The sequence below is a fragment of the Lepus europaeus genome, chromosome 7, assembly GCF_033115175.1.
Source record: "Lepus europaeus isolate LE1 chromosome 7, mLepTim1.pri, whole genome shotgun sequence".
In the NCBI taxonomy this organism is placed as follows: Eukaryota; Metazoa; Chordata; class Mammalia; order Lagomorpha; family Leporidae; genus Lepus; species Lepus europaeus.
In genome coordinates, this window is record NC_084833.1 from 62445150 (window position 1) to 62460239 (window position 15090).

Below are 15090 nucleotides of genomic sequence, written 5' to 3' on the forward strand. Positions count from 1 at the left end.
AGGGTTCTGGCCGTGGGGCGGCCTCTGCCCCCGTCTGCGTTGAATTCCCCCCCCGCCACAGAGCGCGCTTGGTACGGCCCGGGGATTCCCCCGCGCCGCCCGTCCCGGACGACTCGGAGTCCCCGCGAGGCCCCGCCCCGGCGCGGCGCGGTCTCTCGGGCGGGTGCAGAGCTCGGAGGCGGCAGGGGATCGCGGCCATGGCCCGGGCCGGCCCCGCCGGCGCGCCCGCCGCCCGCTGGAAAGGCCACATTGTGCGGCAGCTGCGGCAGCGGGACCGCACGCAGAAGGCGTTCTTCCTGGAGCTGGTGCCCGCCTGTGAGTGCGTCCGCGCCTTGGTCGACGGCCGTCGCGGGGAGGGGATCCGGGCTCGGGGAGAGGCTTTCTCGGGCCCCTGGGGCCATAGAGCAGGTGCACTGGCGCCCCGGCGCCTTCTGGCCTCCGAGGCCCCCGTGCCAGGTGCTGCGAACCAGCCGGTCACGCCCACCTCCGACTGCCCGGTCCAGGTTACGCTGGACCGAGCCGCCTACCGATCCCGCTGCCCTCCTTGACTCTCAGGGCCCTCGAACTGGGCTTCCCAGACGGCCCGTTTTACCCGCTTGGCCCCGTGAAGGAAGGCGAGACTGTCCCGGGCAGCCACTTGTTGGCCGATCCGGGAGGGAGCGCTGCCCCGAGTCTCTAACGAGGAAGCTCTGAATCCCTCTCCAGAGGTGATGCTTTGGGAGCCTGAGAGAGCAGCAGGGGGCCCGAGGCTGAGAAACAGGCTGGCCGGGCCGGGCCGGGGCATGTCAGTCTGACGGAGCTGCTTCTGGTGTGTCGGGATGAACAGGTGTGGTTGCCTGAGGTCGCAGGGCCAAGGTTGAGAGAGTGGCCAGGAGCCCCGCTGTGCACTCTCCGGAACTAATCTTCCCGGCTAGCCCACAATCTAATCTGCCATCTGCAAACTTCCAGGCGGCCTCAGTTCTGCACTGGCCATGCTCCGATGGCCACACACACACACCGCTCCGTGGCAGCTGCAGGCCTGAGGAACTCAAGACTCCCACAGACAGACTGAAGGCCCAGTCTTCTCTGTGGTCTTGGGCAGGGCATGTCCCTGAGCCTCAGGTGTCCGACCTGCACACTGGGCACAGTGAAACTTTCTTTAGATCAGCGGGAGCCCTACTGCTGCATACCCTGGGTACCGAAGCCAGACCCAGGGACTTCCACAAAGCGACTGGCAGGGCACTGGGTAAGGGCAGGGAGCTGAGGAGCCAGGCCTGGGCTAAACCCCCGCCCCCACTGTCCTGGAACTGGTGAGAAAAGAGGAAGTGACCACCGGTGGGGGTGGAGGGGAGGTGTTCCAGGGTCAAACCACCAAACCTAAGAAGGGTTGCTGGATGCTTGCTCAAGGACTTCCTATTCTGGACTGGTGGGGGCGGGAGACGGTGGCTTACACCCCCCCCCCCCAATTCAGGGTCACTCCTGGTGCAAAGTTGGCGCCCTGGGAGGGGAAGTGACTTGCTGGAGGGGAAGGTGGGGCCTTTTGTCTGTCTCATCACTCTTAGGAGGAGAAGAGCCCCTCCGTGGGCCATACCCCACCATGCCCGTCCCCAGCAGTGGTCATCCTGCCGCCCCTGGCACAGCAGGTGCTCCTCTCCTGGGTGGGCCTGGGAGCCATGGCTGTGCACACACCCCTCGGGCGAAGGGCAGAGCTCAGCCCACCAGGTGCCTGTCCCGGCAGGGTGACCTGTGGGCCGGGGTCTGCTGGGATGGATCTGGATCTGCCCGAGGCTCACTCTCTTGTGCCTCCAGATAACCGTCTCCTGGAGAAGGCCGAGCTGCTGGCCACGCTGTCTGAGAAGCTGCAGCCAGAACCAGGCGATGTCAGCCCCGCCGCCTCCCCGAGCCCCTGGTGAGTGAGCGAGTGTCTGGGCACAGCAGCCTGCCTGTGCCCGGCCCTGCCCCCACTGCCTCAGCCGGGTTCATTCTCTCCTTGGCACCGCATTGGCCTCTGGCTGCTGCCCAGGAGTGGGGGTGGGGAGGTGGGGCCCTGAGCCTTCCCCCTGGGCCGGATGCCTAGACTCTATTTCCCTCGCTGCTCCCAGTCCATGTATCTGCGTCTGTCCCACCTCCTCAAGCCCTGGCTTTCCCCTTGTCAGTCCTTTCCCACCCCTGACCCTTACCTGACGCCTACAGGAAGGGCCGTGCCGCCTATTCTAGAGGGAGTGAAGATGAGGACTGAGGACCAGGGACCGGGGACGGGAGTGGGTTGGGGCTCCGAGGTGGGCGCTGCATCTCTGTTGCCCATGCCTGTGTTGGCTGCTGGCATCCCCAGGTGCCTCTGGGCACCGGGGTGAATGCAGGGACCAGGAGCACCACTCTCTGATTGGTTGGCAGGGAGGAGGAGTCAGGGCGTGGCTCGGAGCAGGCGCCAACCCCAGCTGCTCTGAGGGAGAAGTGGCAGCAGGAGGAGGAGGGGCTCCGGCTGGTCTGTGGCGAGGTAAGTTGGGTAGGGGGTCTGAGGAGGGGGTGGGGAGACACGGTCCCAGGGAGCCAGCGAGTGGGAGGCACTCACCATGTTCACTGCACCCCAGGTCCTGTACTGCAAGCACTGAGGGAGTCAGTGAGGCCTGGGGCAGGTGAGCGGGGTGGGCGGCGGCCCGGCAGCCCGTCCCGCCCCCAGGCCCCCAGATGGCTGAGCCTGCTGGGCTCACATCCACGCCTCCCGCCTCCCGCTTCTCTCCCCTGTCAGGGGCCTAGCACCAGGGGCGCTCTGTGAGGGAGGTTCCCGAGCTGTTGCGGGGGTGGGGCCTCCACCTGACCTGTCTTCCTTCCTGCCCTGTCTTCCCTGCCCCTGCCCCGCGTCTCTTGGCTTCGGTTTCACCGCTCGCCTTGAACTTCCTCCCCAACTCCTCTCCTTTCCCCTAGGCCCCTCCCTTGAAATGTAGGTGTCCTTGAGGCTTGGGTGGGCTCACTGCCTCCTGTGGCCTCCCATGGCCTCCCGTGGGCTCAGGAGTTCCTGGATGGCTCCCAGACCTGGCTCTAGCCCGGCTTTCTCTGCTGAGCTCCAGACCCGCTTGCTGAATGGGTTTTGGACATCTCATCCAAAATCACACCCATCTCCTACCCCCTAATAACACAGCCGCACCATGTTGAGAGTTGACCACCTGTAGGCAGGGCTGAGCGTCGCCTCGGTCACTCCAGGACTTCGTGGTGGCAGTCACCTGCGGCACAGCGATCTGAACCCTCTCGCACACAAACCCACCTCTGCGGTCTCTATGCTCTCAACAGATCCTTGTATGTGGGGACAGCTGCTGCATCCAACCAGCAGGGGACGCAGCAGTTAGCAGTGCCTGGCTCCATGGCGTTCCCAGTCCACTGGAGAATGTGAGAGGCCAGTAAATCCATGTCAGTTAACAGCATGGCAAGCGGTTTGCCCAACAGAAGTGGGGCCAGAGCAGGAGGGCAGGCCTGTAGACGCCGGTTAGGACGCCTGCGTCCCACACTGCTGTTACCTGGGCTCAGTAACCGGCGCCGGCTCCTGACTCCAGCTTCCTGCTAACGCAGACCCTGGGAGGCAGCCGCGACGGCTCCAGTAATTGGGTTCCTGCCACCCATGAGGGAGACACAGATTGAATTTCCAGTTCTTGAGTTTGTTCATGGCACGGCCACAGCTGTTAAAGCCATTTGGGAGTGTCTCACTCTCTCTCTCTCTCTCTGCATCTCAGATGAATTCAAATTTAAACAAGGAGGCCGGCCTTGTGGTGCAGTGAGATAAGCTGCCCCTGCCATGCCAGCACCCTGTATCAGAGCACTGGGCCGAGTCCTGGCTGCTGCACTTCCCATCCAGCTCCCTGCCCATGTGCCGGGGAGGGCGGGGGTGGGCGGCCCGGCTACTTGGGCCCCTGTCACCCACATGGGAGACCCAGATGGAGCTCCGGGCTCCTGGCTTTGGCAAGGACCAGCCCTGGCTGTTGTAGCCATTTGGAGAGTGAACCAGCAGTTGGAAAATATCTTTTTCTCCCTCTGCCTTTCAAATACATAAAATAAATCTTAGAAAAGTGTGGGAATGGGGCAGTGGACAGAGCTGCGAGCCTCTCCCAGATCAGAGCTGCTGCTGTGGTTGCAGGCTCGTGTGTCTCAGACATCTGAGCCATGAGCTCCCCGACTGCTCTCCGCCCGCCTCCACCGTATCACTCGGCCCGTCTGCACGGCGCCTACGACCAGAGCTGAATGAGCACACCCGCCCTTCCATGGACACCCCGTTGGTTTCCTTAGGGCTGGAACCCCAGGCGCCGCTCTGGCCCCTGGCCACTCTCTACCCAGAGCGACCCGCCAGCTCACGATGATCTGTCTCCAGCTGCTGTGTCTGCCTGGCACAAGTCAGCCTCATCCCCCCGCCGGCAGCGCCACCACTCTCCCGCAGCACGCAGTGATGCCTTTTAGGAAGATTCATTTATTTATTTATTTGAGAGTCTCAGAGGGAGAGAGAGGTCTTCCACCCGCTAATTCATCCCCCATATGGCTCCAGTGGCCAGCATTGGGCCAGGCCAAAGCCAGGAACCAGGAACTTCCTTTGGGTCTCCCACATGGGTGACAGGGACCCGGGTACGTGGGCCATTTCCCGCTGCTCTCCCAGGTGCATTAGCAGGGAGCTGGATCGGAAGTGGAGCAGCTGGGCCTGGACCGGGCACCCATATGGGTTGCCAACATGACAGGTGCCGCCTCACCCACCATGCCGGCCCCATAAAGTGATAACACAAGTGACCTCCAGTAAAGACGAGTAACATAGAAACCACGCTGCTGTAAACAACTCCGGGAAGCCCAGAGAGGGAGGAGGTGCAAGTCCTTGTCACCACCACTGCCCCGGGCCCAGCCCGGCTCCCAGGCGTCATCCCACCTCCTGCTTCTCTCAGCTGAGGCGCCCTCCACCTGGGCTACGTCCAGGCACCCCTTACTCTCAGCACTCCACCCCGGACAGCCAGTTCCCGTTGGCTAGGCCAGGGGATAGGCGATGAGTGGCTTTTTGGTTCTCAGTCCTGTTTCACATGCCGGAAGCATGTGCTGTTATGTTGACTTTCCACTTTCAAATAGATCCGTAGGCGGCTGCAGCAGTAGTACAGAGCTCCCCGCCGGCCGTGTGTCCTGCAGCTGCGTGCACACCCAGGGACTCGCTAGTGGCAGAAAGTGTGCACACAAGCGTGCTTCCCAAGTTCGCAGAGGGGCCAGCGTTGCCGGTGCAGCAGGTCAAGCGGCTGCCTGCGAGACGCTGGCATCCCCAACTGGAGTGCCAGTTAGTCCCACTGCGGCTGTCCAGGGGCTGAAACCACAGACGGGAGGTTTGTCTCTCCCTGGCCATTGCTCTTTCAAATAAATGTATATGTTTTAAAAGTTCATGGAAAGTAGAATTAAGTTTATGGTGTAAAAAAAAGATGGAGCACAGATTTCTTTATTTGAAAGACAGACACAGAGAGAGATCTTTTGTCTACTGGTTCACTCCCTAAATGGCTAAAACCGCTGGGTCTGGGCCAGGCCAAAGCCGGGAGCCAGGACCTCCATTCAGTTCTCCCACATGGTGACAGAGGCCCAAGTTCTTGGGCCATCCTCGCTGCCTTCCCAGGCACAACAGGAGGAAGCTGGATTGGAAATGGAGCAAGGGGGACTCGACCCGGCACTCCAACGTGGGCTGCTGGCATCGTGAGCCGCAGCTTCATCCTCTGTGCCACAACGCTGGGCCCAGGGCCAAGAAAATTGTTTTTGAAATCTGTGCAAGTGAGGGGTCTTCAAAGATTTCATGAAAACCACGTATCGTAAAAGGTGCGTGGCTTTCAAACTACTTTTGAACCAAAATAAACTTCACTCTCCATGAACTTTTTGAAGTTCCCTATTACAGTTTTTGTCATTTTATCACATGCAGACCGTGTGACCATCAAGGTACAGCAGTCTCTCACCATTATACCGGTCTTCCTCTCACTGCCTCCTCCTTAACATCTGTTGATTTACTTTGGAGACACAGAGATCTTGCATTTGCAGGTTCACTCTCCAAATGCCCTCAACAGCCAGGGCTGGGCCAGGCTGAAGCAGAGCTGGGAGCTCCTCCTGGGAGTCCCACAGCCTCCCAGGGTGTGCCTCAGCAGGAAGCCGGAAGTGCAGCAGAGCCAGCACCTGAGCCCAGGCCGTGCAGTGTGGGGTGTGTGCGTCCCGGGTGGCGCGGTGACAGCTGCACTGCACACTGCCCCTCTCCCTCAGCCACCCCGAGCCCTTAGCAGTCAAAGATCTGTTTCCCAGCTCCGTTACTTGGTTTTGAAAAGCATTACATTAAAAAAGAGTGGATGATAGATCTACATCTAACACAACATGAAGGCAAGCAAGTGCGAGGAAGTGGCAGGCGGCCGTCCGATGCCTCAGTGGTAAAAAGAATCGGGAGTGCTGGACACGGGGCGGCTGTGGAGTGTCCCCCACCCGGCCCGTGCAGCCACAGCAGTGTGGGAGGGCAGTCCCAGCCCTGCTCCTCCTCAGCAGGCCCCGCCCCTGTGAGGGAGGAAGCAGGTCGAGGGGGCCACCAGAGTCCCCAACTTCCACGGTTCTTTCCTAGGCCAGAGGCACTCGGAGCCTGTGGCGTTCAGGTTCCCCTGGCCTCGCCGGGGTCTGCCGCTCCACTGAGCGCTCAGCACCGACAGGTGGGGCCTCGGCCTCCCCAGCTCTCAGCCGTGTCTTCAACGTGCAGCGAGGCAGGGGTACCGATGGGGTGACCCCCTATTCCCAGGGCTGCGGGGCAGCGCCTGTGTCCCCCGGGGCCCTGTGCTCCCCGTCCGTCTCTGTTCCCAGCCTTTGTGTGCCTCCGCTCAGGGCTCCTTGCTGCACAGGCCAGGGGCTGGGGGTGGCCCAGCAGCTGTGGGAGAGGCGGGAACCAGGCCCCGATCCCCGGAGCCACTCCTGCCCATGGTGCTTTCACTTGGAGCACAATGCAGTGAGCGGCCTGGTCAGTTAGCCCTGCGGCTCTGGGCAAGACACCGCCCCTGTCAGCGGGCTCCCTGTAAACGTGACATAGAGGTGTTGCTGTGGGGCGCCCAGAACAAGGCTGCACGTGCTACGCAAACTGTAAAGGCTGTCTGGAACAGCACTGACTGCTCCTAATGGTTGTGCCTCACACGGCAGGCACTGGCATTCCCCCTTCACAGGTGAGCCAAGGAGCAGCTTCCTCTTCCCAGAGAGGTTAGAAGACGTCCCTGGGGTCACACCCTGGAGCCTAAGCTTTTCCCTGTCACATGAAACAGCAGGGCAACCCGGGCAAGATCTGAAAGCTAGCTGAGCCGTGGCTTTCCCGGCGGCCCGAGCGCAGGGGCGGGGGCGTGGGGTAGCTGACCTGTCCCAGGAGGCGCAGAGGGGCTGGAAGTCGGTGTGAGCTCCGCGGTGGCGCCCCCGCCCACCTGTCTGGCCCCTCCACCGCCCCTAGATGGCCTACCAGGTGGTGGAGAAGAGCGCAGCCCTGGGCACCCTGGAGGCGGAGCTGGAGGAGCGGCAGAGCAGGTGCGGCGCCGGCCAGTGTGAGAGGCACCGCGCGACCCTGGGACGCCCGGGGCCCTCTCTGCGGGAGGCGGGGCGCGGGGGATGGCACAGGCCCGAGAGCCTTCCCCTGCTCCCCGGACGGGCCTGTGGTTGGCGGCAGAGGACTCGGACCGTGGGGCGAACGAACGCTTGGAGACCTGGCTTAGGCCCTGGCTGGCGGCGTGGCCGTGGGCGGTTGCCTCCGGACGGTGACAGAGGCGGCTCGGGGCCCAGCGCCCGCTCTCCGCGCCCTGCAGGCTGGCGGCCCTGGAGGCCCGCGTGGCGCAGTTGCAGGAGGCGCGGGCGCAGAAGGAAGCGCAGGTGGAAGATCAGCGCGCACGGAACGCGGCGCAGCGGGCGGCCTACGAGGAGCTGCGCGCGCACGCCGGGCTCCAGGAGGTGGCGCTGCGCAGGCTGCAGGAGGAGGCGCGCGACCTGCTGGAGCGGCTCGTGCAGCGCAAGGCGCGCGCCGCCGCCGAGCGCAACCTGCGCAACGAGCGGCGAGAGCGGTGAGGAGGCTGGCCCCGCCCCCTGTGGGGAGGAGGAGCCCGCGCCCCACTGTGGGAGGCGCGGCGTCAGGCTCTTAGGGTGCCTTACGCCCTTGCAGGGCCAACCAGGCGCGGGTGTCGCAGGAGCTGAAGAAGGCTGCCAAGCGGGCTGTGAGCATCAGCGAGTAAGAGTGGGGACGGCCCGGGTCTGGGCTGTGGAGTCTGCCCGCCGCCCCTGGGTCACGCCGGCACGCGGCGACAGGTGCACCTGCGGGGACGTGCGCCGCGGCGGCCCCGAGCCCCCTCGTGTGCGCGGGAGGTGGCCCCCACCAGGACCCCTCACCGCTGGGGGGATTCACACGGTCGCCGCCATCAGGCGCTGGGCTCGGAGTGGCTGGCGGGTCCCGTTGTCTTTCCGAACTTCATTCCTTCTCCAGGAGCCCGCCCCCACGAGATGTGATCAGGGAGGGGACTGAGACTGTGGCCCTGGCCTCGGGACCCGAGTCCCTGGAGAGTGAGGCTTGTGAGAAGTGGAAGAGGCCCTTCAGGTGAGGACCCGGTGCTGTGCCAGAGCTCGGGCCCCGCCCCCGGCCCCGCCCCGCCCTGGAGGCTGCCAGTCTTCCGCTGCCACCTCGGGGTCAGCCCTCGGCCGTGGAGCGGTGGGGTTCAGCTGAGACCCCCGGGGACTGGTCTGATGTCCAGTGGCTGCAGCTACTTGCGCGCAGTGCTACTTCAGGGACCCCGACTCCTGTCCTCCCTCTCCCCCTCCTTCCTGGGACCCCCATCTCTGGGGGTGTGGTGGTGTCAGATGGAGCCTGAGGGCAGGCCCAGGGCTCAGCTGTGGCAGGCCAGCCTGTGCGGACAGTGTGCACACACGAAGCAGGAGGCATGGGTGAGCATACTTGAGTGTCTGGACCTCTGAGCTTGTGGAGATGTGTGCTCACCCTGGCCGGGCCTGGTGGGGCCTGGCGGGGCTTCGGTCCTTGGGCTGCCACTGGTGCTGCCTGCTCCGCCCGCCCCCCGGGGTGAAGGCTCTTCTCTGTGTTCCCTTGCAGCTGCCCAGTGTCCCGGCCTCAGGGAGCAAAGGGACCTTGGGGAAGTGAGATGCTGGTGCCCGAAGTCCTTGGCAGCTTGTGGGGTGGGGGCGAGGGGCAGGTGACTCCCAGGACCACCCAGCAGGCCAGGGCTTCCCCGTTGTCCTCCCTTCCTCCTGTGTTCTCCCAGCCGGGGTCATCTTTGCCCCCCCCCCCCCCCAAGCCCCAGCTCAGCCTCCCCGGAGCTTTCCTCGGTGGGCGCTTGGGGTTGCGGTGCGAGTCTCCCACGGCTCCTGCCTCGGTCCCAGCTCTCCTGGGCCTCCGGGAGCCGAGTTCTTGTTTCAGGCCGGGGAGGGTAGCGCCGCAGGGCTGCAGGGTGCCCACCACAGTCCCTCAGCACGCCTCTTGGTTCCGCCCCAGGTCTGCCTCAGCCACCTCCCTGACGCTGTCCCGCTGTGTGGATGTGGTGAAGGGGCTTCTGGAGTAAGTGTGTGTGCGCCTGCGTGTGCACCCGCATGGGTGCGAGGGGCCGAGTCCCCGGCAGCCCTGGGTCAGACGCCCAGAGCCCGTGTACGTGCTTCAGCCTGTCTGTGTGTGAGTGGCCTGGGCCCCAGGGGCAGCCGCCAGACATGTCGCCTCCTCCACAACCCCTGCCTGCGTCTTCCAGGCTCGGATCATCCGCAGCCCTCAGAGGGGACAAGAGCTCCCGCCCGAGGCCCGGCGGGAAACGTCAGGGCCTCACTGAGTCACAGAGCAAAGCGGTGCAAGGCCGGGACTGTGGTCACAGCCCCGCGATGACTGCACGTGGCGGCCCTGCCCCGCGGCCCTGCGCGGCTCTCTGCTGGCACCCGCCGGGGCTGGGTTGGGGACCGTGCTCTCTGTCCCTGCCGACTCGCTTTGCCACCTGCCTGTCTGCTTCCCGTCGTCGCTGCCTCGGGGGAGCTGGAGGCTCGCACGTCAGGAAGCCTTGCTGAGTGCCCTCCTGCACCCCCCGCCCCCCAGTTTCAAGAAGAGGAGAGGCCACTCGGTTGGCGGAGCGCCCGAGCAGCGGTACCACAGCATCCCCGTGTGTGTGGCCGCTCGAGTTCCTACCTGGGCTCAGGATGCGCTGGTAAAGCTGGGGAGTGGGGAGCCCCAGCGGGAGTCCAGGCCCTGGGGTGGCCTGAGGGGGCGGGGCCAGGCTGGGCCAGGCTGGGCCAGCGCGGCTGGGGCGGGATTTGGCCTTCAGCCTCTTGTGGTCCAGCGCTTGAGGCCTGGGGACGGCGAGCCAGGAGGCCGGGCAGGGCTCAGGTGAAGGAGCCTGAGGCAGGGGGACAGGTCGGCAACGGGCTGCATGAAAGGCATCCAGGGGACCAGGGACACCGACACCCGCTTCTCCCCACAGGACGCCCACCTCTCTGAGGTCAACGCTGTGTGTTTTGGCCCCAACAGCAGCCTCCTGGCCACTGGAGGGGCAGACCACCTTATCCACCTGTGGAATGTTGTGGGAGGTAAGGGTTTCGGCACCACAGGCCAACCCGGAGCCGTCCCTGCACACCCCGTGGGGGCGGTGGGCCTGGCAGTGGCTCCATGACAACCCCATGGCAGGAGGGAGGCTCTGGGCTCGGTGCCCTGAGCAAGGTGGAGCCTCACCCAGGACAGGGGCTGCGGAGCTCAGATGGCCCTGCTGGGGGAGGCGGCCCCCATCCTGAGGTCTCTGAGGAGCAGACACCGGCTTCCCCAGGTGACCTCTTTGGAACCCAGCAAGCAGACGGGGGCGGGGCGGGGCCGGGTGACCGTCTCAGCCCAGCTGTTCTGCAGAGCGGATGTGCTGGGGAGTCGGGGCCAGCTCCTGGAGAGTCCTGCCAAGAGGCAGGTCACCGGCTCCTGGCCCAGCTTGCTGTGCCACCCAGGGACAGGGCCTCCTCTCTGGTCCCCTCCAGCCCTGTGGACCCCTGCTGGCAGTGAGGAGAGGTGCAGCCTGGGCTCCAGAAGCAAAGCAACCCAGTGACCTTGACCTGTCCTCCGCAGACCCGGGGCCTTCTCGCAATGAGGGGGACCTGGTTTCACTTGTCCCTTCTGCTCCCCGCTAGGTCGCCTGGAGGCCAACCAGACCCTGGAGGGAGCTGGCAGTATCACCAGTGTGGACTTCGACCCCTCGGTGAGGGGGCGTGGGGGCTCTGGGGCCCGAGGGTGCATCCTGGGTGTCCTCCGACTTCCACACGGCTTCCCCTCACTGCACCTGCGGCTGCCCTGCCTGCGTGGCGAGCCGCTCTCCGGCCTGAGGGACACTGCCTGCAGCCCGGCCCAGGCTCAGGGCTTCCCCTTCTACTCCCGGCTCCCCAGGGCTCCCAGGTTTTGGCAGCAACTTACAACCAGGCTGCTCAGCTCTGGAAGGTGGGGGAGGCGCAATCCAAGGTGAGGCCTGGCTGGGAGGCAGCCTGGGGGTCCAGGGTCAGGTCTTGGGACTGGGGGAGCACCTATGGAGTGGTGGCCGTGCCCTTGACCCCTACCTGGGGTGGGACAGGAGACGTTGTCTGGACACAAGGACAAGGTCACAGCTGCCAAGTTCAAGCTGACAAGACACCAGGCAGTGACCGGGAGCCGAGACCGGACGGTGAAGGAATGGGACCTCGGCCGCGCCTACTGTGAGGCCCAGCTCTGCCCCCCCCCCTTCTCCCTCTCCCCCCCCATAGGCAGGACCCCAGGCTGCTTTCTGCTCTGCAGGCACCTGGGGTGAAGCCCCAGGGCCCCCTCCACCCCCCCCCCAAGTGCTTTCTGCCTGGGCTCTCGGTGGGCTCAGGCTGCACAAGGTGGAGAAGACAGGGAGCGGGCCCAGGCTGGGAAGCCAGGGGCCTGGGCTCTGGGCTTAGGAGTTGGCGCCCAGAAGCCCTCCTCTGAGGCCTCGGCTTGCTTCTGCCCTCGCTTCCCAGGCGCCAGGACCATCAATGTCCTTTCCTACTGTAACGACGTGGTGTGCGGAGACCACATCATCATTAGTGGCCACAACGACCAGAAGATCCGCTTCTGGGACAGCAGGTGACGGGCGCGGGCTGTGGGGCTGGGGGTGGATCCTGGGACAGGACTCCCAGGTTCTCGATCCTTCCCCTGCCTGTGGTGGGAGGGCTGCATGGGTCACAGTGACCTAGGGAGGGTGTTGTGGCTCTCAGCCCAACATTGCCCTGTGCCTGGGTCTTGCAACCAGGATGGAGAAGCACCTTTTCCTACATAGGTACTACTTTTTAATCAAAAGGGGAAACATTTTTTAAGTTTTCTTCAACCTCAGAGCCCAGGGTCAGACTTGAACTGTTTTGGAAAGCAGAGCTAGAGCCAGTGCTGGGCCTGCCCTAGGCTTTCCTTACTGGCCAGCAGAGACTGCCACTTCTGTCTGAAGCCCCCCTTCCCCTCTTCAAATGTGTTCATGTGAAAGGCAGAGTGACGAGAGAGGGAGAGACAGGGAAAGTGGGATATCTTCCATCCACTGGGTCACTCCCCAGATGGCCACAATTGCCCCGAGCCAGGAACCACACGCGGGTCTCCCGTGTGTGGGCAGGGACTGGAGTACTTGAGCCAGCAGCTTTGCCTCGCAGGCGCGTTAGCAGGGAGCTGAGTGGAAGCGGAGCAGCCAGGACCTGGACCGTGCTCGCTGTGGGATGCGGGCGTCTTCTCATTGCTTGTGCTCTGGCCTTATTTCAGTGACGCAGAGGTTTCAAGGGCTCAGGTCTTTCACGGAGGGAGCTGGCTGTGCTAGGGACAAGGGAGATTGACCATCGGCCTTGACCCTGAGGTGCCTCTGGACTTGGTTGGCTGGGAAAGCTACTGCGCTCCACCCGTCAGGTGTGGCCCGGGAAGAGGCCGTTCCTTATCTGTGTTTCTGTGCTCGCTTCTCAGGGGGCCCCGCTGCACGCAGATCATCCCTGTGCAGGACCGGGTCACCTCCCTGAGCCTCAGCCATGACCAGCTGCATCTGCTCAGCTGTTCCCGCGATGACACACTCAAGGTCATCGACCTGCGTGCCAGCAATGTCCGCCAGGTGTTCAGGTACCCGCCTCGCGCCTGCTGGCCCTGCGGCCTCTGCTCTCCCCAGGTCCCCTCTTGGCAGCTGCCTCCCTGCTGACCTGAGCCTGACTCTGCAGGGCCGAGGGCTTCAAGTGTGGCTCCGACTGGACCAAAGCCGTGTTCAGGTGTGTGTGAGGGGGAGCCGGGGCCCGGGTGTGCCCGGCTGGCCCCATGCGAGTGCTCCCGCTGACCCCCTTCCTCTTGCTGTGCGCTGGTCACTGCAGCCCGGACAGGAGCTACGCGCTGGCAGGCTCCTGGGACGGAGCTCTGTATATCTGGGATGTGGACACTGGGAAACTGGAGAGTCGCCTTCGAGGACCCCACGGGTAAGCACGGCCTCCACCTGCCTGCTGGCCCCGGTCCTGCTGTGTCCCCGCAGCCCTGGTCCCGACACTGCCCCCACCAGAGCCCTCTCGCTTACAAGGTGCCTTTCCACATGCCCTCGGGCTCATCTGCACAGCCCCATGAGCCTATTTTACGGATGAGGGGCCGAGCTGATGGAGGAGCGCTGGGCTGCCCAGGGCCAATAGGGAGGGGTACAGCTGGGGGCCCAGCTCCTAAAAGCCCCCCGATGCCTGTCCCTCGCTCTCCTCAGTGCTGCTGTTAATGCCGTGGCCTGGTGCTACTCTGGGAGCCACGTGGTGAGCGTGGACCAGGGCAGGAAGGTGGTGCTCTGGCACTAGGGCACCACTTCCCCTGCCTGGGCCGGAGCTCTGGTGTGAAGCCCAAAGCCGAGAACGCTTCCCTCTGCTCCGGGTCCAGCGGCAGTGCTGGAGGCCTGACGTCAGTGCGGAAGGAGGCCTGGCGGGTCCTGGCCTGTTTGTTTAAAATCGGGTGGGTTGGGAGGATTTTTTAAAAACTCTTAAGTCTCCCAAAAGTGGGGGGAAAAAAAAAAAAACAAAAAGCAAAGCACCTAAACTGTGTCTGCTGCATCTTTGCTTTGTGTAGGGCAGAGAGGCCGCGGGGCTCAGGGCACTCAGGCCTGGTGCCTTTCCTCCCGCACAGAGCTGGGGCAGAGCCAGCCCAACTGTGGCAACGGCGTGGCAAGGGCCCAGGGGCAGCAAAGAGCAGGGCTCCTGGAACCACAGGCACACGAGCCCGGGTGCAGCTGGGGCCCATGGCCAGACCAGTGCGTGGGCATTCCTGCTTCTGACACCCAGGGTAGACTGAGGCCAAGGAGCGAGCATGGACGCAGCCTGGAGGGGTCTTCATGGAAAAGGTGCTGAGACACCTCCTCCAGCCCGGCTGTCCCTCGAGCTCTGCCCCACAAACCCTGCCTCCGCCTGGCTGCCATCCCTGCTGTGGCCCCTTCCCCCACAACACCAGAGCTATGGCCACCTCCCAGCCTGTCCTCCTGGCCCGGCAGAGTGACCTTCTCAGGTGTCATGGTCACGTCCAGCTCCTTGGAGGTCCCAGCTTCCCACCTGGAGGGGCAGTTTGGGTGGAAGGCGCAGCCCGCCCAGTGCCGCCCTGCGTTTCCTGCCTTCCCTCTGCCGCGGCTGGGCCTGCAGGAGCGGCTGTGTGCAGGCCTTCCGGGGCTCCCTGTTTATTTCGGCCCCTGTGCTGACTCAGGGAGCTCTTGAGAGGCCAGGATGGAAGTGAGAGTCTCAGGAAATGCTGGTTAAGTGGTTAAATGCCTTTGTTCAAGACCCGAGGGGTTCAACACTGCTCCAATCCAAGATTTCTTCCACCAGACCCCTTCCCTCCTGCCTGGCTCCCAGTGGCCACCAGGGGTCACCAGCAGCCTGGAAGAACACTTCCACAGTTGTGACGTAGCTGTCCTGTCTCAGGGGAACATGGCTCTGAGGCTGAGCATCACACAGCTGACATGGCTGGGCTGAGCTAACCCCCACCTGCCCGCACACACTAATGACAGAAGGCAGAATTCGGCCTCCCCTGGGCCTGGCCCCTCCCTGCCTGCCACCATGGGGCTGCGGGGTGGGGAGAGGGAGCACATGTGACTCTGGCTTTGTGTCTAAGCCAACGCTACTCTGTGTCTGTCTCTC

The 15090-nt window shown here is 64.1% G+C and overlaps 1 protein-coding gene across 2 annotated transcripts; it reads left to right on the forward strand.

Annotated features, from left to right (window-relative positions):
- The first annotated feature begins 156 nt into the window (after positions 1-156).
- Positions 157-14007, forward strand: ATG16L2 (autophagy related 16 like 2). Of its 2 annotated transcripts, XM_062196674.1 has the most exons (18): positions 157-315; positions 1789-1888; positions 2374-2476; positions 7433-7506; positions 7782-8033; positions 8132-8197; positions 8450-8560; positions 9467-9529; positions 10049-10157; positions 10431-10536; positions 11119-11186; positions 11372-11443; positions 11553-11673; positions 11959-12064; positions 12917-13066; positions 13162-13209; positions 13309-13410; positions 13680-14007. In XM_062196674.1, exons 1-18 carry the CDS (start codon positions 198-200, stop codon positions 13765-13767), a joined length of 1857 nt encoding a protein of 618 aa, XP_062052658.1. In that variant the 5' UTR covers positions 157-197; the 3' UTR covers positions 13768-14007. The 2 variants fall into 2 exon arrangements, with proteins under 2 accessions (XP_062052658.1, XP_062052659.1); XM_062196675.1 differs by lacking the exon at positions 9467-9529.
- The last annotated feature ends 1083 nt before the right edge of the window (positions 14008-15090 follow it).

Excerpts from the sequence above, each read along its gene's own strand:
- ATG16L2 (XM_062196674.1), top strand. The coding sequence starts at position 198 with ATGGCCCGGGCCGGCCCCGCCGGCGCGCCCGCCGCCCGCTGGAAAGGC. Across the intron at positions 1,889-2,373 it reads GCCGCCTCCCCGAGCCCCTG|GGAGGAGGAGTCAGGGCGTG; the intron begins GTGAGTGAGCGA and ends ATTGGTTGGCAG. Across the intron at positions 12,065-12,916 it reads ATCCGCTTCTGGGACAGCAG|GGGGCCCCGCTGCACGCAGA; the intron begins GTGACGGGCGCG and ends CTCGCTTCTCAG.